We start from the raw sequence: 25933 nt of genomic DNA, 5'->3' as shown, positions 1-25933 counted from the left end.
GCTCGAGAGAGTACACATTTTGGTAGTTATTGAACACCACCACTCCTAATGTAGTTGAGAGATCGATACATAGGGTTTAAATGCAGGATTAGAGATAACAAAATCTTGGTGCGATCATAGTGAGCGGTAAATTAGTGCCAGCTAGCGTAGTTTGAGAGAATGCGTATAGTAAATTATGGTAGTTGCTCGAGAGAGAGCTACGATAGCGGAAAAGATTCCGACAACAGGAAAAATCATAACCTTAGACTTTTCCAAATCTTGTCTACAATATTTACTTTGTTAGTTATAAATTACTGCATTTTTAATTACTTTAATCTTATTTAGTAAACTCTCAAATTGTTATATAATATTTTTGAAGGTTGATTACTTGAATTCGTGCAAAACTATTGGTTGTAATTAGTACGTTATTTTCATGTGGGATTCGACTCCAGACTTGTAAACCGGATTATATTTGCAATGACCGCTAGACCTCTTAGGAGGCATAGTTGGGCGTGATCAGGTACCCTCAACTATTACCAATCAATTGTGCCTCCAAGAAAATGTAGATGTTGCAGTTCACACCAATTTGACTACAGAATCTGATAGCAAAGCCAAGAACAACATCAAAGGTCAAGAGCAGAAGAAGCAAATTATGGAAACCAATATGAATCAAGAGAAACAACAAGTGAGGACTGTTTAAAATTCAATTTCCAATCCTAATGTTGTTGTGATGTCTAGCAAATCTACTCCTTCTGATACTGGGCAGAAGGCTACAACAACAAAGGAGATGACAATTGACTGGGCTCAAAGGAGCTTTGGCATGCCTAAGGAAAATGTTAATGTGACCCTTAACCACTCATGTCAGGAAGTACCTTCACAGACCTTCGGGTATTCACCTAATTCCAATGGAAAAACTATATACTCTATCCAGCAGTTGTTTTATACTTCTGAAGCACAAACAAGAGTAGCACCTGTTGAAAATAGACAACTCATTTTCAGCACAGGTTCATCAAAAAGTATCCAGCATGACCTTCGACAACACCACAACTGGGGAGGTATCAGCTAATGTTGAATGGGCATTGGTAATAATCTCAGATAAGGAGCAGGTCAGTAAGGATGATGCAGAGCCATATCAAGCTACACTGAGGGCAGAATCTCAAACTGTTGATGAGAAGGATCCAACAATGGTGTATGATCACATGGGGACAGATGTAGTTCATAGCGAAGCAATTGGTTCTAAAATTAACCCTTCTTTAGGATCTATTTATGAGCTGCAATTCAGGGCTATCCAGGAATCTATTGGTAATAAGAAGCAGAATATACAACATATCTCTCCACAACAAACTGAGCAATCCATTATTCCAATAATTTCAGGTGCTATTGAAGCTGTCCCACTTGCTTGTGCTTCAGGAACTGGGCATCCTATGAAGATTCATCTCAATGTGCCACTGCAATCTCCTAATCAAATCCGGCATGACATCATCACACACAATATGGTGCCTATAGACATTCAGAATATTATATTAGAGAAGGAACAACTAGAGGAAGAAGGGGATGAAGAATCTACCTCTGGCAATTTAAAGGCTATAGCTAGAGAAGGTGACCTTTCTCCTACCCTGGGAAATAAAAGTGGTAGGAAAGGGAAGAAGCAAGGACTGATTAAGGAAATACAACTACCAAAAAGAGTTTTGCCCAAAAGGGCAGTATTACAACCTAGATGATTATCAAATCATTAATATGGAATATAAGGTCTGTGAATACACAACAGGCCTTCCAGAGAGTGATTAACATGCAAAGGGAATTTGTTTTTTTTTGTCATTGCTTTGATGGAGCCATTCCAGAATTTTAGCCATCTTCAAAGGTATAGAAGAAGACTCAATATGAAGACTGATTTTGCTAATATAAATGGAAAGATTTGGTATTTTTTGATGTTACAGTAATATAGGAGTTAGTTATGGAATCTCATCAACAGGTTACAATCAACTTGTTTCATCCAGACATTGGCCAACATATTATGTATTCCTTTGTATATGCCAAATGTTCTTCATTGGAGAGATTGGAGTTATGGGATAATCTTTACTTTCTGGCAAGTGATATGGAGCTGCCCTGGATGGTAGGAGGAGATTTTAATGTTCTACTTCATGAAGATGAAAAGATTGGAGGGCTAACTGTTCATCCTCCAGAGTATGATGATTTTACGTTATGTGTAAACTCATATGGGCTGTTTGATTTAGGCTTCAAGGTTATTCCTTTCACTTGGTGGAATGGAAGTCCAAATACACAGTGCATATTCAAGAGGTTGGATAGAATTTTTGTGAATTTGCCTTTCCAGAACTTGTTCCCTACAATTGAGGTAGAACACCTCATCAGAACTGGATCAGATCATGCACCCTTGTTGATGACTTGTGGGAAACAAATCTCTAATTATATCAAACCTTTTAAGTTCTTAAATTTCTGGACAAAACATGAGAATTTCAAAGATGTGGTCAGGTAGAACTAGTATTCGGACTTCATTGGAGATCCTTTTCTCATGTTCAAACAAAAGTTGAAGAGGGTGAAAGCTGCATTGTCAAAATGGAGCAAGGAGACTTATGGAGATATTTTCAAGCAACTGAAAATTAGGGATGATATTGTACGAGTTAAAGAGATGTTATTTGAAGAAGAACCTACTTTTGAGAATAGGATTGTCCATCAGAAAGCTCAAGCTGAATTGAAAAGATACCTCAGCACTGGAGAGCAGTATTAGAAGCAGAAGGCTGGCATGACTTTGTTCAATAAAGGAGATAGAAATACAAGTTTCTTTCACAATCATGTGAATGGAAAAAGGCAAAAGCTACAACTGAAGAGGATCCAAGTCAGTAATGGATCATGGATTGAAGATCAAGAGGCTTTGGCTAAGGCTGCTGTAGAATTTTATGAAAGGCAATTTTCACAAGAAGATGACCCAGCTGATTTCTCTTTATTAGCTAATGCGCCAGCCACGGTGACAAGGCAGCAGAATATTCATCTTTGCAGCTATCCTAGCATGGAGAAAGTTCAACAAGCTGTGTTTCAACTTAGTGGGAAAAGTGCTAGTGGTCCATATGGGTTCTTTGTTACTTTTTATGAGGAATGCTAGGATATTATTGACAAGGAAATTCATGATATGGTCCTATTTCTTTATGGGGGAGCTGCTCTACTAAAGTCAATTACACATACTAATCTAGTGCTTATGCCAAAGAAGCATATAATGCAAACATTTTCAGACTTGATGCCTACTAGCTTGAGCAATTTCATTAACAAAATTCTCTCAAGAGTACTGCATGACAGGTTGGAGAGCCTACTTCCTTCATTAATATCAAGCAACCAATCTGGCTTTCTGAAAGGTAGAAACCAATCTGGCTTTATGAAAGGTAGAAGTATCTTTGAAAATATCCTCCTAACTCAAGAGATTGTTACTGATATTAGGTTGCGAGCCAAACATGTAAATGTAGTCATAAAGCTAGATATGACCAAGGCATACGATAGAGTTTTCTGGAAATTCTTGTTGCATGTACTGAGAAAAATAGAATTTGTTGAACACTTCATCAATATGATATGGAGTCTATTGTCTAATAATTGGTATTCAGTATTGGTGAATGGCTAGTCATCAAGAGTTTTTAAATCTTCTAGAGGAGTTAAGCAAGGAGATCCTCTGTCTCCGACTTTATTCATCCTATCAGTTGAGGTTCTATCTAGATCACTACACAAGTTGTTTGAAGACAAGTCATTTGTAGGATTTGGTATGCCAAAGTGGACTGATCAATTGAATCACCTTGCATACGCCGATGATACCATCATTTTTGTATCAGCACATCCAGACTCCCGAGAGAAGATCATGACAGTACTGAAGGATTATGAGAAGACCTCAGGGCAGTTGATCAATAAAGCAAAAAGATCATACTATATGCATGCTAATGCAGCAAATGTTTTGTTCCAAACTGTTGGTGCTATCACATGCTTCTCAAGGGGTACATTTCCTTTTACATATCTTGGGTGTCCTATATTCTATACAAAGAGGGGGAAGGAGTATTATGATGATCTCGTTCAGAAGGTGAAGGCAAAATTATATTCATGGAAAGGTAAATTACTTTCGTTTGGAGGCAAGACTACTTTGATAAGCAGTGTCCTTTAGAGTATTCCCATTCACATGCTATCAGTACTAGATCCAACTAAGAACATCATAGTCCATTTTCACAAAATGTTTGCACGGTTCTTCTGGAGTACAAAGGAGGAGGGGAGAAGCAGGCACTGGGCATCTTGGCAGAATTTGTGTCTTCCAAAGGAGGAAGGTAGGCTAGGTGGGCTAGGTTTCAGATCCTTATTTGATGTGTCCAAGTCACTGTTTGCAAAACTATGGTGGAGATTTAGGACCACAAAATCATTGTGGTCAAATTTCATGTGGAACAAGTATTTCAAAAAGAAAATTCCTAAAACTGTACAGTTTAGGGGAGGATCACATATTTGGAGCCAAATGCTGAATGCTAGACAAGAAGTGGAGCATGAGATTTGGTGGGAGATGAAGGATGGAACTACTAATATTTTGCATGAAAATTGGACAGGACTAAGAGCTTTATATCACTTTTTACCTCCAAATTTTCACATCAATGAGGAGCTACAAGAAGTTGTTCAACTGAGGCAAGACAGTGGATGGAATGAGGAACTGATTGAACAAAAGTTTTCTGAAGATATTGCTGATCACATCAAGTAACAGGTGCATTTTCAGGGGAGTGGTGAATTCTGGGATAGACCCTGGTGGAAACCTACTGCTTCTGGCAGATTTACTGTGGGTAGTGCATGTCACCTTGTAAGACATAGGGCAAATGTTAATCCTGAGATTAGGAACATGTGGGTAAAGGGTTTGCCTTTCAAGATTTATTTCTTTCTATGGAGGCTATGGAGATTCAAATTACTCACTGATGACATGTGAAAAAGACAAGGCTACATTTGCATGTCTAAATGTTGGTGCTGTACAACACCACAAGAAGAGTCTTATGAACATTTATTCCTTCAAGGAGTTACTGCAACCAAGGTTTGGAGGACTTTTCTTATTGCTGCTGGTATCAATGTTCCATTAGTGCAGGTATACCAGGTGGTAAAGGCATGGTGGAATTCTTCTTGATGCCCGAAGTTGAAACCTTTGTATCAAGCAACACCTGCAATCATAACCTGGGAGCTATGGAAGATGAGGAACACCAACAGGAATGGAGGAGCAGTGTTTGTTCATAGGGTAATTTATGAGATAAATAAGACATTATATTTCTTGGCAAAGACTAGGTATAACTGGTTGCCTCACATGCCTCCTCTCTGGCCGGATATAATCAGATGCTTGGAGGGGTACAAGCCAATTATGGTGACTAAAAGAGTAACATGGCAAGTTCCACACAATGGCTGGTACAAGTGCAACACAGATGAGGCCTCAAGGGGTAACCCTGGTCCTAGTTCTATTGTGTTTTGTGTTAGAAACAGTGAAGAAAATTTGGTGTATGCTAGGGCAACTAACATAGTAGCTGAGGCTAAGGCAATCAGAGATGGACTACATTACTATGTGAAACATGACCTACATCCTCTTATTATTGAGACCGATTCACTTGTGATGAGGAAGATTATATATAGATGGGGAATGGGATCTTCCATGGTGTGTAGTAGCTGAAGTAAATGAGATTAAGGAGATGAAGGGGCACTTCAATGTGATATTCTAGCATGTGTTCAGGGCGGGCAACTCTCTAACAGATTTTTTAGCTAGCTTTGTATTTTCTTTTGCAGGTACACTTCAGTTTTATTCTTTCTCTGAACTGCCTAGTGCAGAGAAGAGACTACTCAACCTTGACAAATCACAAGTGCCTAATCTTAGGGTTAGGATATCTAAACGGAAAGCAGTAGATTGATGCATAAGTATGTTATTACATTGCTAGCTGCTAGTCTAGTTGGTATATGTTTTTGTGTATTACTAAGTCACTTTTCAGTGGTATTAGCATGTTATAATGCTCAATATGGTAGTGCACTAAGGATGTATGGAACATCTCTTCAAGGCAAGCAACTAACTTGTATACAAATGATATCACAAAGAATCATATTTACTAATCAAAATTACTGGTTTATATGCTGTGACAAGCTGGGAGAAAAGTTATGCTTCCAGTTTAATTCCAATACATTACTAGCTCGCTTCTCAGAAGATCCAAATGATCCAGACAAGTAGGAATCCAACAGTGGTTTATTATTTATGAGCTAGGTACTGTTATGGCATTGTCCAGTGCTAGTGGAGTGATTACATCGCCAGTATGCATATGTTACGGCAGCACTTTGGAGTGGTTTGTGACGCAGCCAACATGCTACTGTTTATGCTTTTTGGCAGTGTATGATCCTAACATGTTGGACTATGATGTGCACCGTAAGATTTGAGTTTGGTTGTAGGGCGTGCATAGCAACCCACTACACACCAGCAACGCAGGTTATTGTGAGAAGTACAAGCAGGGATTCAATGGTATTATATGGAATAACAGCTGATGAGTGTACACTTTGTAATGTCATGTCCTCATATAGTGCTACTGATATGGTTAAATATCCATGTTGGAGGATATATGGCAAAGCAGGCATGAGATTCCTATTGCAGGTTACAACGCTCATCTTATAATGTTTCTGGAAAGTCTAATGTCTAGTCATGAGTCTCGGTATATCCTTTGAATTGACTTCTGTTTATGTGTTACTTATGAACATGTATTTGATCAATGGTTGTTGAAATGCAAAAGCTGGAATCCAATGGTATCAACAGGATTGGTGGTTACTTATTTGTATACGTGTACTGCTAGGACATCAGCCAGTGGTATTGGTATGATTTCATGCCCAATCTGGAGATGTAATGGCAATGCACATAACTGTTTGTTGTATCACATAGGGGCCTACAAGAGCTTTATGTTTATTGCTTACAAAACTTCAATTCCACAAGGTTTTCTGAAGGATCATTCAATGTTACTGGAAGGTGTAATGTCTCAGATTAGTATGCTTTGTAATGTCATGACATTATTCAGTGGTATTGACATGTATACATGTCCAATCTGGAGGTGTTATGGCAGTGCAGACGTGTGGTATATATTGCAGGAAATGAAACCTTTCACTGTATCTCTTTGGCTATTTTCATTCTACATAGGTATCTTTTGGCCTGGACTACATTCACATTATGCAGGGAAGACAAAATTGTTGCCTACATTGTTCATGAAGTTGGTAATCTACATGGATTACTGGTCACTTCCAATTGGTGGTATTGCTTGGAGATTCACATTTGCCTTGTTCTTTGGAAAGCAAAACTTGGCGCCTAGTGAGAGCATTAGAGGTGCTACATTGAGGTTTTGCACTTGGCTAGTGGATGCACGCATCATCAAATGTGGGGAGTTGGCTATGACACTATATTTAATAGTTAGCATTTCTTATTTCATTAGCTTTAGCCCTAGCTTAGCATATTTGAGATTTTGTTGGACAAATTGTAAACATTGGATCCTTGGTTTTGTTTATTATATATATACTAGCCACTAGGCAGTCTGCCTAGTGGTATATTTGCTAAAAAAAAAATCACAAATGAATGCGACTTATCAATTATAATTGTCAAATATGATTTTTATCAAATGCGACTTATAAATTGATTGTCAAATGCGTTTATAAAACGTGATCATATGATTTTTATAAATCGCAATCACCAAATGCGACTTATAAATCGCAATCCAAATGTGACTTATAAATTGCAATTATGAACACTTATAATCAGCAATTGTCATGTATAGACCATTATAAATCAAGTGTCAAATCGACTTCAAATATGATTTATAACTCACACCTATCAAATGAAACTAGGGATGTAAATGAGGCTAGGGCTGCTTATCGGGCGGATTGGGCGGTTAATTACTCTTAACGGTTTGGCTTAACGGTTATCGTCTTTTAAATGTATTAATCTGCTAGCCACCCGATAAGATATCGGGCGGATTGGTATCGATTTAGCTCTTATCGGGCGGTTATTGGGCGGTTTATCGGCCTAATTTAATCTATATTGCATGTATTAATTGTTTGCTGACCGCCTAGCATACAAATTCAGAATAGAAAATTATACATTGAGTCCAGACGTACATGTCTGTTAACGCCTACATAAGAATGATGTAGTGTGTCATGTGTTATAGAGTGAAAAAAGATGTGGCACAACACTGCTGTTCTTCTATTAAACATAGACAACATGCATTAGTTTTAAAAAACAAAAGCAGAGGTGAACCATAGATATCAACTTAAACAATCTTGTTGTAGGGTGGGAGAATAAGCTAAGCTAAGCTAAGCATGGGATCCTCTGATGCATAGTACGTAAGAGTTCTGATTATTTAGGAATTAAGCGTTAGAACTTAGAGATAGAGTACTGGAAGAAGTGGAAGGGTTTTTGATCTTTAATATATATATATATATATATATATATATATATATATATATATATATTCTTAACGGGTTAACGGATTATCCGTTAAGAAAATTGAATAATCCGCCCCCAAACCGATAAGCCGTTAATAAAAAAATTTCAATCCGTTCCCCGTCCGTTAAACCGTTAACCCGATACCAATAAGCCATTAAGCTTCGGTTTCGGTTTGGTTTTGAACATCCCTATATGAGGCGGGGCAGGGCAAGCCTTGACCCGCTAAAATTTTGACCCGCTCTGCCCTGCCCCATTTAGCTTTTAGTCAAAATTTTACCTTGTCCCGCCCCGCCCTATTAAGCCGTGTCCCGCCCTACCCCGTTTAGACTCTTTTTTATATTTTTCTCTTTATTTTGTGTTTTGCAGTATGCTTTTAAATTCTTTTAGTCAAAATTTCTTTTCTAGCAGCGTGCTTCTTCTGTCATAAAAAATAGAAGAAGGAAATCTACAATGTACAAAATAGTATTAAAGTAAATTCAAATAATCAATGCAGTTCCAGATGACACAAGTTAACATGAAAAGGAATCAGAATTAAACAATGCCTATTTGTATATTTTTTTTATAGTGATAGTTTTGTTTGTATATTGAATGACTACGATGTGTATAAAATATATATATATATTTGTACTAGTGTGCACATGAACTGTAGTGTAGTAAAAGATTCTAGCTTTGTTGTATAAAATTGTATATTTTTTGTATAAATAATATTATATGTTGTATATCTTTTGTATAGTGAGATTTGTAGTTGTATATTTTTTTACATAGGGATCGTATATAGTTTGGATATAATTTAATCACTTTAATTTCGGAAAAGCGGAGAAGTAGTGATTATACAAGTGCTCCCAATTGTAGTGTTTTGTAAAATTTTAATTATCCATTAATCACTTACAGTACGGGCACATCTTGGACTCCTATAGGAAAAGGCACAAATCAATTTTTTGGCATTATCTTTTTCAAAGTTTGACTTTAAATGCTATACCAATGTATATAAAAAGAATGTTATCTCCCAAATATGTATAATTATTGTGTACACAACACCTGTCACTTTTGTCCCTTTCTTGAGTTGACAAAAATAAATATTTATAACACTACTAGAAATTCGCTAAAAACCGACCAAAAAAACTGACCAACGTTTGTCGATTATGACAAATTACCGACCAAAACGCGACCATTACGGTGTGGACAGTGTTTTGATGGTCGGAATGGCTTACCGACCAAAGTTGGTTGGAAATTACCGACCAACTTTGGTCGGTATATTAAAACGACCATCTGACAAGTTTAATTACTTACCGACCAACTTTGGTCAGAAACATATTTTATTAATTTAATTTTACCGACCAAAGTTGGTCGGTTTAACTAAATTATATTTTTTTTATTAATTATTAAAATTAAAAAAAACCGACCAACTTTAGTCGGTAATTGAAAATATATATTTTTTAAAAATAATTAAAATTAAACATTACCGACAAACTATGGTCGGTAATCTCAACAATGCAAGCAAAATACCGATCAAAGTTGGTCGGTAATGTTGAATTCTGGGAATTCAATGTTCATTAACCGACCAACTTTGGTCGGTATTTTGGAATAATTTATTTTTTTTATTAAAAATCGACCAACTTTGATCGGTTTTTCTGGGTTTAATTTTGGCATAAAATGCCTGTTTTGGCAGCTATACCACCTGCCAGCATACCAATACAATACAACAACAACAACAACAACAACAACAACAACAACAACAACAACACAACAACAATAACAACAACAACAAAAACAACAGCACAACAACAACAACCAAAACATTCAATAAATACTTTAAAACTAATAAATTAAAATTCAATTGAACATAAAAATTCAAAACCAAATTAAAACTAATTACAACTAGTTTAAAACTGGTTCTATTTGTCTAGTTTAAAGTATATAAAAGTTAAGGGGTATTTTCTACAACATCATCATCACCGTCTGATGAAATTTCATTTACAAGACGATATAGAAAACAGTCTTGTGGAGGACGGAAAGCACGATCATGGGGAGGACGGGAGGAATGATCACGAGCAGGACGGGAGGAACGATCACGTGGAGGTCGACCCTCTGGAGATGACTCACGAGATCGGGGCAACGGAAAAGCTCGACTAGATAGGAGAGTTCTGATCTGAGCTTGCATGCCAAGGAATTGAGCATCTCTAAGCCTTTCTCTTTCCTTGGCCGCTTCTAGCTCTGATGTGAGCTTTGTCACTGTCTCCCGCATAGCGGAGAGGCTCTCCCTATTAAGTTGTTCGCCTTGCGAGGAAGTCCCTATTCCTCACATTCCACACTTATAGCGATGGAAGTTTTTAGTAGGAAGCCCGTATACCTTCCCCCATTTTGGACCGCCAACAGACTCCAACCATATTCTTTCAATTCATATCCTACGAGTTTAAACATAAACTAACTAAACTAAAGAAATTCAACCCATACCCTAAAAGTTCGATTCACAAGAACAAATTAATTTATTCTACAATTATAAATTAATTATATATTTTTAGTTAATTCAAGATAATTATTTTTTCCTAATTACACCAATTTATATCCTAAAAGTTCAATTCATATCCAAAAGGTCCAATTCATATCTTAAAAGTTCAATTCATATCCTAAAAGTTCAATTCACAAGAACAAATCCTAAAAACTAAAATTTCAATTCATATCCTATGAGTTTAAACATAAACTAACTAAACTAAAGAAATTCAACCCATACCCTAAAAGTTCGATTCACAAGAACAAATTAATTTATTCTACAATTATAAATTAATTATATCTTTTTTAGTTAATTCAAGATAATTATTTTTTCCTAGTTACACCAATTTATATCCTAAAAGTTCAATTCATATCCAAAAGGTCCAATTCATATCTTAAAAGTTCAATTCATATCCTAAAAGTTCAATTCACAAGAACAAATCCTAAAAACTAAAATTTCAATTCATATCCTACGAGTTTAAACATAAACTAACTAAACTAAAGAAATTCAACCCATACCCTAAACTAAACTAATTCATAACTAATTGACTAATTAACAAAACTAATTAGTTAATAAAACTAATTAACAAAACTAATTAAAACAAGACCTAAACCCTAATCCTCAATAAAATACAATATTCAAATAATTGAAACACTAATCAATTGAAACTAATTCATAACTAATTAACAAAACCTAGAAATAATAAATAAATGGGTTGTAATTCAAACCTGGAATTTTTAGAAGATGGAGAAGGAGAGGGGCGGCAGTGGCAGCGGCGACGGCACGGCGACGGCGACGGCGAGGGCTGGGCGGTGCCAACGCAGGGTGGGGAATGTGAGGGAAATAGAGAAGGAGAGGGGAAGGTTTTGAGTGAAGAGAGGGGAAAAAATTTCAGAAAAATGGGGGTTTTTCCCGTTTTTTAATTCTCTGATTTGAGAATTACCGATCAAAGTTGGTCGGTACATTAAGTGTTGACCGTTTGACCAAAAACCGACCAACTTTGGTCGGTTTTTTTTTAAAAAAATTAAATTCTTTTTTTTTGTGTTTTTTTTCTTAAAATATTATAAACTATAAAAAAAATATTATAAACTACAAGCATTTATTTTATTTAACTATGTAATTATTACAAATAATTATAAACTATAAGCATAATCTTTATAAATAATTATATTAACTATTTAATTTTAATAAATTATAATAGCATCTATCTAAGTAAATTTTCTAAGTTATAATTAAGTATGTGAGTAATTTCTCACACACACACATACACTATATTGTAATTGATGCTAATAACTTCTTTTTTCATTCGTTCATCACTAATAATGCATGACATAGATTAATCGATATATAGGTCGAGACGTTTTGATGAATCATCGATTAATATTCATCGATACATCTAAGTAAGTTATAAGTCGATGAATCAATTTACAAATAGACATATTTGATGATAAAGTATATATACTAATTAGTATCTTCCCAAGTCTATCCCTAAAAGAACCCGACCCTGTGGTCCTAGCGCTTCGTGTTCTTATATATATACAGCTATATATATATATATATATATATATACACACACACAAACACACTTCACTGTAATACTTTAACTATATATAGAGCTTGTTATAGTATATGTTAGTGTGTATATATATAGCTTGTTAAAGTTTGACCATGTTTGACCTATTAATTTAATTCGTTTACTTAATACTAATAGCTTCTTTCGTTTATTTAATTTGTGATATATATATATATATATATGTCAAAGATGTTTAATATTAATTCTTTTATTTTTCATTCATTCATCACTAATAATGCATGGCATAGCTAGATTAATCGATATAAGTCAAGACGTTTTGTTCTTACTATTAGTCGATATAGGTCAAACGTTTTGTTTTTAATATTCATCGATGCATCTAAGTAAGTTATAAGTCGATGAATCAATTTACAAATAGCATGTTATATATAGTATATGTTAGTGTATTCATTATTTGTATTACAAAAGTGTTAACGAATTACATTTATATTATTTAGATAGTAAATATAAAAGTAATTCGAAAGTTTGATCAATGTTGACGTAATAACCGACCAACTTTGGTCGGTTATTTTGCAGAAAATAACAATTACCGACCAAAGTTGGTCGGTAAATGCTTCCCCTACATTAACCGACCAACGTTGGTCGGTAATTTTAAATATAAATTCTTAAATATTATAAAATATTTTAAATAATAAAATAATTATTAAAATTTAAAAAATTGGATCCAGATTACCGATCAACGTAGGTCGGTAATCCAAAAAAAAAAATCTGACCAGCTGGGTCAATTCGTTGACCAATTTACCGACCAACGTTGGTCGGTATTTAGTTTTTAAAAAATGTAAAAAAAAAAATTCCCAATTTCCCAAAAGGAAGAAAAAGTTACCTGAACGAAGAAATAGTGAGAAGAGAGAGCAAAAAGCGAGTATATATTATGGGTCTCTTTATATATATATATGTAAAGGACACAATTCAGTAATACAGTAACAAAATTCTGAGATTAGAAAACCGACGTCAGCATATTATCTAAGGATATCTGGGCCGTTAGAATTTGTTCAGTTGTGTTTGTTAATTTTAGTGGCTAGCCGTTAGAATTGGTTCTGGGCTATAAAGTGTATATTAGAATTTATGGCTAACGGATGATATTACTTTATAGCGGATGGCTAGTAATGAATTTTAATAAAAATACACGGTCATTTTTTTTTTGCTCAACCCGGATACTAACCCAAATCTTGCCTTGCCCTCCCTTGTCCCATTAAATTTTTTCAAAAATTAGATTGTGCCCTGCCCCGCCTCATTTAAATGTCTCACTGCCCTGCCCTATTAGGAGTTTGCCCTGCCTCGCCCTATCCTACCCCGCTCCAATTGCCATCGTTAAATGAGACTTATAAAACGTATTTAGCAATTGCATTTGCTAAATGCACCTATAAACCGCAATTCAAGTGGGACTTGTGCATGCAAATGTATTCCTTGCGTTAGAAATACAGTCGATAATACGAACACACTATCCGCTCATCTTTTTGGCTTACAGTCTTGATCAGAACTCTTCGCCGCCCCTCCGATGTATTCCGCGAATGAATTAATGTCGGCTAATTTTGTTTGATTTTTAGCACAGGTGACCTACATTCAACCTCCAATTTCTTCACAGCTTCATGGTTCTCTTTCGTCCAAGAAACAAAGCCCTAATCGCCATTCCCGGAACCCCCTCAAAGTCTTTTATTTTCAGGTAAGTCTATAAACAAATCCAATGATATTATGTATCACTTTGAATAATGAGCACTATATATAACAAAGTTTTCATTTTTAAAAAAAATAGATTTTGTTCTGTCCCGCCCCATTTAAATGTCTCCCTGCCCTGCCCTATTAGGTGTTTGCCCTGCCCCGCACTGCCCTACCCCGCCCCAATTGTCATCCCTAAATGAGACTTATAAAATGCATTTAATAATTACATTTGTTAAATGGACCTATAAACCGCAATTCATGTGGGACTTGTGCATGCAAAAGTTTTCCTTGCATTAGAAATACAACCGGTAATACGCACACAATATCCACCTATCTTTTTGGCTTACAATCTTGATCAGAACCCTTCGCCGCCCCCTCCGATGTATTCCGCCATTTTCGACGGCAAATGAAGTAATGTCGGTTAATTTTATTTGATTTTTAGCACATGTGACCTGCATTCAACCTCTAATTTCTTCAGTACTTCGTGGTTCTTTTTCGTCCGAAAAAGAAAAAAGCCCTAATCGCTATTTTTGGAACCCCCTCAAAGTCTTTTATTTTCAGGTAAATCTATAAAAAAATCTATTGATATTATGTATCACTTTGAATAATAAGCTATATATATAACAAGGTTACCATTTTTTTAAAAAAAATAGATTTTGCCCCATCCTGCCTTGCCCTAATTAAATGTCTCCCTGCCCTGCCCTATTAGGTGTTAGCCCTGCCCCGCCCCGCCCTACCCCGCCCCAATTGTCATCCCTAAATGAGACTTATAAAACGCATTTAGCAATTGCATTTGCTAAATGGACCTATAAATTGCAATTCATATAGGACTTGTGCATGCAAATATATTCCTTGCGTTAGAAATACAACCGGTAATACGAACACATTTTCCACTCATCTTTTTGGCTTACAGTCTTGATCAGAATCCTTCGCCGCCCCCTCCGATGTATTCCGTCATTTTCGACGGCGAATGAAGTAATGTCGGCTAATTTCGTTTGATTTTTAGCACATGTGACCAACATTCAACCTCCAATTTCTTCACAGCTTCGTGGTTCTCTTTCGTCCGAAAAACAAAAGCCTTAATCGCCATTTTCGGAACCCCCTCAAAGTCTTCTATTTTCAGGTAATTCTATAAAATTATCCGTTGATATTATGTATCATTTTGAGTAATTAGCACTATATAAAACAAGGTTTCCATTTTTAAAAAAATAGATTTTGCCCAGCCCCATCCCATTTAAATGTCTCCCCGCCCTGCCCTACCCCGCCCTGCCCTACCCCGCCCTAATTGACATCCCTAAATGAGACTTATAAAATGCATTTAGCAATTACATTAGCTAAATGAACCTATAAACCACAATTCAAGTGGGACTTGTGCATGCAAGTGTATTCCTTGCGTTAGAAATACAGCCGATAATACGAACACACTATTCGCTCATCATTTTGGCTTACATTCTTAATCAGAACCCATCGCCGCCCCCTCCGATGTATTCCGCCATTTTCGACGGCAAATGAAGTAATGTAGGCTAATTTCATTTGATTTTTAGCACAGGTGACCTACATTCAACCTCCAATTTCTTCAGTACTTCGTGGTTCTTTTTCGTCCGAGAAAGAAAAAAGCCCTAATCGCCATTTTGGGACCCCCTCAAAGTCCTTTATTTTTAGGTAAATCTATAAAAAAAAAAAAATCCATTGATATTATGTATCACTTTGAATAATGAGCTATATATATAACAAGGTTTCCATTTTTTTTAAAATAGATTTTGCCCCGTCCTGCCATTCTCTGCCTCACCCCAATTAAATGTCTCCCTGCCCTGCCCTATTAGATGTTAGCACTGACCCGCCCCGTCCTACCCTGCCCCAATTGCCATCCCTAAATGAAACTTATAAAATACATTTAGTAATTGCATTTGCTAAATAGACCTATAAACCGCAATTCATATAGGACTTGTGCATGCAAACGTATTCCTTGCGTTAGAAATACAACCGGTAATACGAACAAACTATTCGCTCATCATTTTGGCTTACAATCTTGATCAGAACCCTTCGCCGCCCCCTCCGATGTATTCCGCCATTTTCGATGGCGAATGAAGTAATGTCGGCTAATTTCGTTTGATTTATAGCACATGTGACCTATATTCAACCTCCAATTTCTTCATAGCTTCGTGTTTCTCTTTCGTCCGAAAAATAAAAGCCCTAATCGCCATTCCCGGAACCCTCTCAAAGTCTTCTATTTTCAGGTAATTCTATAAATTTATCCGTTGATATTATGTATCATTTTGAGTAATGAGCACTATATATAACATGGTTTTCATTTTAAAAAAATAGATTTTTCCCTGCCCCGTCCCATTTAAATGTCTTCCTGTCCTGCCGTATTAGGTATTTGCCCCGCCCCGCCCTACCCCGCCCTATTTGCCATCTCTAAATGAGACTTATAAAATGCATTTAGCAATTGCATTTGCTAAATAGACCTATAAACTGCAATTCAAGTGGGACTTGTGCATGAAAATGTATTCCATGCGTTAGAAATACAGTCAACCACTATCCACTCTTCTTTTTGGCATATAGTCTTGATCAGAATACTTTGTCGCCCCCTCTGATGTATTTCACTATTTTCGACGACGAACGAAGTAATGTCGGTTCATTTCGTTTGATTTTTAGCACATGTGACCTACATTCAACTTCCAATTTCTTCACAGCTTCGTGGTTCTCTTTCGTCCGATAAAATAAAGCCCTAATCGCCATTCCCGAAACCCCCTCAAAGTCTTCTATTTTTAGGTAATTCTATAAAACAATCCATTGATATTATGTATCATTTTGAGTAATGAGCACTATATATAACAAGGTTTCTATTTTTTTAAAAAAATTAAATTTTGCCCTTCCCCACCACATTTAAATGTCTCGCTGCCCTGCCCTATTAGGAGTTTGACCTGCCTCGCCCCGCCCTACCCCGCCCAAATTGCCATCCCTAAATTAGATTTATAAAATACATTTAGCAATTGCATTTGCTAAATGGCCCGATAAACCGCAATTTAATTGGGACTTGTGCATGCAAATGTAATACTTGCGTTAGAAATACAATCGGTAATACGAACACACTCTCCGCTCATGTTTTTGGCTTACAGTGTTGATCAGAACCCTTCGCCGCCCCTCCGATGTATTGTGCGAATGAAGTAATGTCGGCTAATTTCGTTTAATTTTTAGCACAGGTGACCTACATTCAACCTTCAATTTCTTCACAGCTTCGAGGTTCTCTTCCGTCAGAGAAAAAAAAGTCCTAATCGCCATTCCTCGAATCCCCTCAAAGTCTTTTATTTTCAGGTTAGTATATAAAAAAAATCCATTGATATTATGTATCACTTTGAGTAATGAGCACTATATATAACAAGGTTTCCATTTTTTTTTAAAATAAATTTTTTCCTGCCCCGCCCTATTTAAATATCTCCCTGCCCTGCCCTATTAAGAGTTTGCCCTACCCCACCTCGACCTACCCCGTCCTAATTGACATTCCTAAATGAGACTTATAAAACGCATTTAGTAATTGCATTAGATAATGGACCTATGAATCGCAATTCAAGTGGGACTTGTGCATGCAAATGTATTCCTTGCGTTAGAAATACAGCCGATAATACGAACACACTATTCGCTCATTATTTTGGCTTACAGTCTTGATCAGAACCCTTCGTCGCCCCCTCCGATGTATTTCGCCATTTTTGACGGCAAATGAAGTAATGTCGGCTAATTTTATTTGATTTTTAGCACATGTGACCTACATTCAACCTCCAATTTCTTTAGTACTGCATGGTTCTTTTTCGTCCGAGAAAGAAAAAAGCGCTAATCGCCATTTGTGGAACCTCCTCAAAGTCTTTTATTTTCAGGTAAGTCAATAAAAAAATCCATTGATATTATGTATCACTTTGAATAATGAGCTATATATATATATAACAAGGTTTCCATTTTTAAAAACAAAATAGATTTTGCCCCGTCCTGCCCTACCCTGCCTCGCCCCAATTAAATGTCTCCCTGCCCTGCCCTATTAGGTGTTAGCACTGACCCGCCCCGTCCTACCCCGCCCCAATTGCCATCCCTAAATGAGACTTATAAAACGTATTTAGCAATTGCATTTACTAAATGAACTTATAAACTGCAATTCATGTACGACTTGTGCATGCAAATGTATTCCTTGCATTAGAAATACAACCGGTAATACGAACACAATTTCCAATCATCCTTTTGGTTTACAGTCTTGATCAGAACCCTTCGCCGCCCCCTCGAATTATGTAATGTCGGCTAATTTCGTTTGATTTTTAGCACATGTGACCTACATTCAACCTCTAATTTCTTCACAGCTTCGTGGTTCTCTTTCGTCCGAAAAACAAAAGCCCTAATTGCCATTCTCGGAACCTCCTCAAAGTCTTGTATTTTCAGGTAATTCAATAAAATTATCCGTTGATATTATGTATCATTTTGAGTAATGAGCTCTATATATAACAAGGTTTCCATTTTTATAAAAAAAAAATAGATTTTGCCGTGCCCCGTCCCAATTAAATGTCTCCCTGCCCTGCCGTATTAGGTGTTTGCCCCGCCCCACCCCGCCCTACCCCGCCCTATTTGCCATCCCTAAATGAGACTTATAAAACGCATTTAGCAATTGCATTTGCTAAATAGACCTATAAACTTCAATTCAAGTGGGAATTGTGCATGCAAATGTATTTCATGCGTTAGAAATACAGTCGGTAATACGAACCACTATCCACTCTTCTTTTTGGCATACAGTCTTGATCAGAATACTTTGTCGCCCCCTCTGATGTATTTCGCCATTTTCGACGGCGAACGAAGTAATGTCGGCTCATTTCGTTTGATTTTTAGCACATGTGATCTACATTCAACTTCTAATTTCTTCACAGCTTTGTGGTTCTCTTTCGTCCGATAAAATAAAGCCCTAATCGCCATTCCCAAAACTCCCTCAAAGTCTTCTATTTTCATATAATTCTATAAAACAATCCATTGTATTATGTATCATTTTGAGTAATGAGAACTATATATAACAAGGTTTCTATTTTTAAAAAAATTAAATTTTGCCCTTCCCCGCCCCATTTAAATGTGCCCTATTAGGAGTTAGACCTGCCTCGCCCTGCCATTCCCCGCCCCAATTGTCATCCCTAAATTAGATTTATAAAACACAATTAGCAATTGCATTTGCTAAATGGACCTATAAACCGCAATTCAAATGGTACTTGTGCATGTAAATGTAATACTTGCGTTAGAAATATAGTCGGTAATATGAACACACTATCCGCTCATCTTTTTGGCTTACAGTGTTGATCAGAACCCTTCGCCGCCCCTCCGATGTATTGTGCGAATGAAGTAATGTCGGCTAATTTCGTTTGATATTTAGCACAGGTGATCTACATTCAACCTCCAATTTCTTCACAGCTTCGTGGTTCTCTTCCATCCGAGAAAAAAAAGCCCTAATCGTCATTCCTCGAACCCCCTCAAAGTCTTTTATTTTCAGGTAAGTATATAAAAAAAATCCATTGATATTATGTATCACTTTGAGTAATGAGCACTATATATAACAAGGTTTCCATTTTAAAAAAAAATAGATTTTTCCCTGCCCCACCCTATTTAAATGTCTCCCTGCCCTGCCCTATTAAGAGTTTGCCATGCCCCGCCTCGACCTACCCCGCCCTAATTGACATCCCTAAATGAGACTTATAAAACGCATTTAGCAATTGCATTAGCTAAATGGAGCTATAAACCGCAATTCAAGTGGGACTTGTGCATGCAAGTGTATTCCTTGCGTTAGAAATACAGCCGATAATACGAACACACTATTTGCTCATTATTTTGGCTTACAGTCTTGATTAGAACCCTTCGTCTCCCCCTCTGATGTATTCCACCATTTTCGACGGCAAATGAAGTAATGTCGGCTAATTTCATTTGATTTTTAGCACAGGTGACCTACATTCAACCTCCAATTTCTTCAGTACTTCGTGGTTCTATTTCGTCCGAGAAAGAAAAAAGCCTTAATCGCCATTTCTGGAACCCCCTCAAAGTCTTTTATTTTAAGGTAAATCTATAAAAAAAAATCCATTGATATTATGTATCACTTTGAATAATGGGCTATATATATAACAAGGTTTCTATTTTTTTTTTAAAAATAGATTTTGCCCCGTCGTGCCCTGCCCTGCCTAGCCCCAATTAAATGTCTCCCTGCCCTGCCCTATTTGGTGTTAGCCCTGCCCCGCTCCGCCCTACCCCGCCCCAATTACCATCTCTAAATGAGACTTATAGAACGCATTTAGCAATCGCATTTGCTAAATGGACCTATAAACTGCAATTCATGCAGGACTTGTGCATGCAAATGTATTCCTTGCGTTAGAAATACAACCGGTAATACGAACACAATTTCCACTCATACTTTTGGCTTACAGTCTTGATCAGAACCCTTCGTCGCCCCTTCGAATAAAGTAATGTCGGCTAATTTCGTTTGATTTTTAGCACATGTGACCTACATTCAACCTCCAATTTCTTCACAGCTTCGTGGTTCTCTTTCGTCCGAAAAACAAAAGCCCTAATCGCCATTCCCGGAACCCCCTCAAAGTCTTCTATTTTTAGGTAATTCAATTAAATTATCCATTGATATTATGTATCATTTTGAGTAATGAGCTCTATATATAACAAGGTTTCCATTTTTTTTTTAAAAAAAATAGATTTTGCCCTGCCCCGTCCCATTTAAATGTCTCCCTGCCCTGCCGTATTAAGTGTTTGCCCCGCCCCACCCCGCCCTATTTGCCATCCCTAAATTAGACTTATAAAACATATTTCGCAATTGTATTTGCTAAATAGACCTATAAACTGCAATTCAAATGGGACTTGTGCATGCAAATGTACTTCATGCGTTAGAAATACACTCGGTAATACGAACCACTATCCACTCTTCTTTATGGCATACAGTCTTGATCAGAATACTTTGTCGCCCCCTCTGATGTATTTTGCCATTTTCGACGGCGAACGAAGTAATGTCGGCTCATTTCGTTTGATTTTTAGCACATGTGACCTACATTCAACTTCCAAATTCTTCACAGCTTTGTGGTTCTCTTTCGTCCGATAAAATAAAGCCCTAATCGCATTTTTCGAAACCCCCTCAAAATCTTCTAATTTCATGTAATTCTATAAAATAATCCATTGATATTATGTATCATTTTGAGTAATGAGCACTAAATATAACAAGGTTTCTATTTTTAAAAAAATTAAATTTTGCCCTTCCCCGCCCCATTTAAATGTATTGCTTCCCTGCCCTATTAGGAGTTAGACCTGCCTCGCCCCGCCCTTCCCCGCCCCAATTGCCATCCCTAAATTAGATTTATAAAACGCATTTAGCAATTGCATTTGCTAAATGGACCTATAAACCGCAATTCAAGTGGGACTTGTGCATTCAAATGTAATACTTGCGTTAGAAATACACTGGGTAATACGAACACACTATCCGCTCATCTTTTTGGCTTACAGTCTTGATCAGAACCCTTCGCCGCCCCTCCGATGTATTGTGCGAATGAAGTAATTTCGGCTAATTTCGTTTGATTTTTAGCACAGGTGACCTACATTCAACCTCCAATTTCTTCACAGCTTCGTGGTTCACTTCCGTCCGAGAAAAAAAAGCTCTAATCGTCATTCCTCGAACCCCCTCAAAGTCTTTTATTTTCAGGTAAGTATATAAAAAAATCCATTGATATTATGTATCACTTTGAGTAATGAGCACTATATATAACAAGGTTTCCATTTTTTAAAAAAATAGATTTTTCCCTACCCCGCCCTATTTAAATGTCTCCCTGCCCTGCCCTATTAAGAGTTTGCCATGCCCCGCCTCGACCTACCCCGCCCTAATTTACATCCCTAAATGAGACTTATAAAACGCATTTAGCAATTGCATTAGCTAAATGGACCTATAAACCGTAATTCAAATGGGACTTGTGCATGCAAGTGTATTCCTTGCATTAGAAATGTAGCCGATAATACGAATACACTATTCGCTCATTATTTTGGCTTACAGTCTTGATCAGAACCCTTCGCCGCCCCCTCTGATGTATTCTGCCATTTTCGACGGCAAATGAAGTAATGTCGGCTAATTTCATTTGATTTTTAGCACAGGTGACCTACATTCAACCTCCAATTTCTTCAGTACTTCGTGGTTCTTTTTCGTCCGAGAAAGAAAAAAGCCCTAATCGCCATTTCTGGAACCCCTCAAAGTCTTTTATTTTTAGGTAAATCTATAAAAAAAAATTCATTGATATTATGTATCACTTTGAATAATGAGTTATATATATAACAAGGTTTCCATTTTTTTTTAAATAGATTTTGCCCCGTCCTGCCATTCTCTGCCTCGCCCCAATTAAATGTCTCCCTGCCCTGCCCTATTAGGTGTTAGCCCGGCCCCGCCCCGCCCTACCCCGCCCCAATTGCCATCTCTAAATGAGACTTATAAAACGTATTTAGCAATTGCATTTGCTAAATGGACCTATAAACTGCAATTCATGTAGGACTTGTGCATGCAAATGTATTCCTTGCATTAGAAATACAACCGATAATACGAACACATTTTCCAATCATCATTTTGGCTTACAGTCTTTATCAGAACCCTGGGTCGTCCCCTCTTATGTATTCCGCCATTTTCAACATCGAATGAAGTAATGTCGGCTAATTTTGTTTGATTTTTAGCACATGTGACCTACATTCAACCTCCAATTTCTTCACAGCTTCGTGGTTCTCTTTCGTCTGAAAAACAAAAGCCCTAATTGCCATTCTCGTAACCCTCTCAAAGTCTTCTCTTTTCAGGTAATTCTATAAAATTATCCGTTGATATAATGTATGATTTTGAGTAATGAGCACTATATATAACAAGGTTTCCATTTTTAAAAAATAGATTTTGCCCTGCCCCGTCCCATTTAAATGTCTCCCTGCCCTACCGTATTAGGTGTTTGCCCCGCCCCGCCCTACCCCGCCCTATTTGCCATCCTTAAATGAGACTTATAAAACGCATTTAGCAATTGCATTTGTTAAATGGACCTATAAACTGCAATTCAAGTTGGACTTGTGCATGTAAATGTATTCTATGCGTTAGAAATACAGCAGGTAATACGGACCATTATCCACTCTTCTTTTTGGCATACAGTCTTGATCAGAATACTTTGTCGCCCCTTCTGGTGTATTTCGTCATTTTCAACGGCGAATGAAGAAATGTCGGCTCATTTCGTTTGATTTTTGGCACATATGACCTATATTCAACCTCCAATTTCTTCACAGCTTCGTGGTTCTCTTTCGTCCGATAAAAAAAACCCTAATCGCCAAAACCCCCTCAAAGTCTTCTATTTTCAAGTAATTCTATAAAACAATCCATTGATATTATGTATCATTTTGAGTAATGAGCACTATATATAACAAGGTTTCTATTTTTTTAAAAAAATTAAATTTTGCCCTTCCCCACCACATTTAAATGTCTCGCTGCCCTGCCCTATTAGGAGTTTGATCTGCCTCGCCCCGCCCTACCCCGCCCCAATTGCCATCCCTAAATTAGACTTATAAAACGCATTTAGCAATTGCATTTGCTAAATGGACCTATAAATCGCAATTCAAGTGGGACTTGTGCATGCAAATGTAATACTTGCGTTAGAAATACAGTCGGTAATACGAACATAGTATCCGCTCATCTTTTTGGCTTACAGTGTTGATCAGAACCTTCCGATGTATTGTGCGAATGAAGTAATATCGGCTAATTTCGTTTGATTTTTAGCAGAGGTGACCTACATTCAACCTCCAATTTCTTCACAGCTTCATGGTTTTCATCCGTCCGAGAAAAAAAAGCCCTAATCGCCATTCCTCGAACCCCCTCAAAGTCTTTTATTTTCAGGTAAGTATATAAAAAAAATCCATTGATATTATGTATCACTTTGAGTAATGAGCACTATATATAACAAGGTTTTCATTTTTTTTTAAAATAGATTTTTCCATGCCCCGCCCTATTTTAATGTCTCACTGCCCTGCCCTATTAAGAGTTTGTCCTGCCCCGCCTCCACCTACCCCACCCTAATTGACATCCCTAAATTAGACTTATAAAACACATTTAGTAATTGCATTACCTAAATGGACCTATAAACCGCAATTCAAGTGGGACTTGTGCATGCAAATGTATTCCTTGCGTTAGAAATACAGTCAATAATACGAACACACTATTCGCTCATTATTTTGGCTTACAGTCTTGATCAAAACCCTTCGCTGCCTCCTCCGATGTATTCCGCCATTTTCGATGGTGAACGAAGTAATGTCGGCTAATTTCGTTTGATTTTTAGCACATGTGACCTACATTTAACCTCCAATTTCTTCAGTACTTCGTGGTTCTCTTTCGTCAAGGAAAAAAAAAGCCCTAATCGCCATTCCAGGAACCCCCTTAAAGTCTTCTATTTTCAGGTAATTCTATAAAATAATCCATTGATATTATGTATTATTTTGAGTAATGAGCACTATATATAACAAGGTTTCCATTTTTAAAAAAAATTAGATTTTGCCCTGCCCCGCTCCATTTAAATGTCTCCCTGTCCTTCCCTATTAGGAGTTTGCCCTCCCCCGCCCCGCCCTACCCCGCCCCAATTTCCATCCCTAAATGAGACTTATAAAACGCATTTAGCAATTGCATTTGTTAAATGGACCTATAAACCGCAATTCAAGTGGGATTTGTGCATGCAAATGTATTCCTTGCGTTAGAAATACAGCAAGTAATACGAACACACTATCCGCTCGTCTTTTTGGCTTACAGTCTTGATCAGAACCCTTCGCCGCCCCCTCCGATGTATTCCGCCATTTTCGACGGCGAATGAAGTAATGTCGACTAATTTTGTTTGATTTTTAGCACAGGTGACCTACATTCAACCTTCAATTTCTTTACAACTTCGTGGTTCTCTTTCCTCCGAGAAAAAAAAGCCCTAATCGCCATTCCCGGAACCCCCTCAAAGTCTTCTATTTTCAGGTAATTCTATAAAACTATCCATTGATATTATGTATCATTTTGAGTAATTAGCACTATATATAACAAGGTTTCCATTTTTTAAAAAAAAATAGATTTTGTTTAATTTCACATAGCTCTTGGTTGGTCACAATCTCGTATTTATTAGTTTGATTAGTTCATATGAATGTTGCTTAAAAGTATTTTAACTAGTTCACTTTCTTTGATGGTAGAAGCTGACTACCACGTTTCTGCTAACTCTGCAACATGTCAAGTGGACCTGGGCTCGAGTTTCTTGTTGATCGTATGTTATCCTTGTATTTAATTTCTCTGTCTTGCTTTATGAGATCAGCTCATATTTTTAGGAATAACACTCTTTGTTTTCTTTCTTTTGGTGTTTCCAGAAGCCATCTCAGTTATCACAAATAGGGGCGGAATATTGTGGTGAGACATATTTTTGCTTATGTTGCCAAGATTGGGGTGGATCAAACGTCAGTTTAGTTGAGGAACTTTAGTGCAACTGTCAAATTGAAACTTCAGGCATGCTCTGTGGCTAAGAACACAAACTGTTATAGTTCTTTAGATGCCATTATATGTCTTTTAGTATCCCTCTATGATATTAGCTTGCGAAAGTATTTGAACCCGAAATGCTAGAGTTAGCTGCTCCGTTGGTCATGTTTGACACGTTTAATTGTATTGAAGTGTCTTACACTGCTTATCATGCGTAGTTCAAAGGGGGGTGAAAAGAGAGGTGAA

At 36.9% G+C, this 25933-nt stretch overlaps 1 protein-coding gene across 1 annotated transcript; it reads left to right on the top strand.

Annotated features, from left to right (window-relative positions):
* Positions 1-2740: 2740 nt before the first annotated feature.
* On the top strand, positions 2741-5880 carry LOC107770706 (uncharacterized). Its single transcript, XM_075242866.1, has 8 exons — positions 2741-3066; positions 3289-3511; positions 3605-4079; positions 4158-4704; positions 4777-4856; positions 5081-5214; positions 5270-5635; positions 5764-5880. The coding sequence occupies exons 1-8, from the start codon at positions 2741-2743 to the stop codon at positions 5878-5880; spliced, it is 2268 nt and encodes a 755-aa protein (XP_075098967.1).
* The last annotated feature ends 20053 nt before the right edge of the window (positions 5881-25933 follow it).

The sequence above is a fragment of the Nicotiana tabacum genome, chromosome 22, assembly GCF_000715075.1.
Source record: "Nicotiana tabacum cultivar K326 chromosome 22, ASM71507v2, whole genome shotgun sequence".
Lineage (NCBI taxonomy): Eukaryota > Viridiplantae > Streptophyta > Magnoliopsida > Solanales > Solanaceae > Nicotiana > Nicotiana tabacum.
This window is presented reverse-complemented; position numbering and strand designations above follow the sequence as displayed.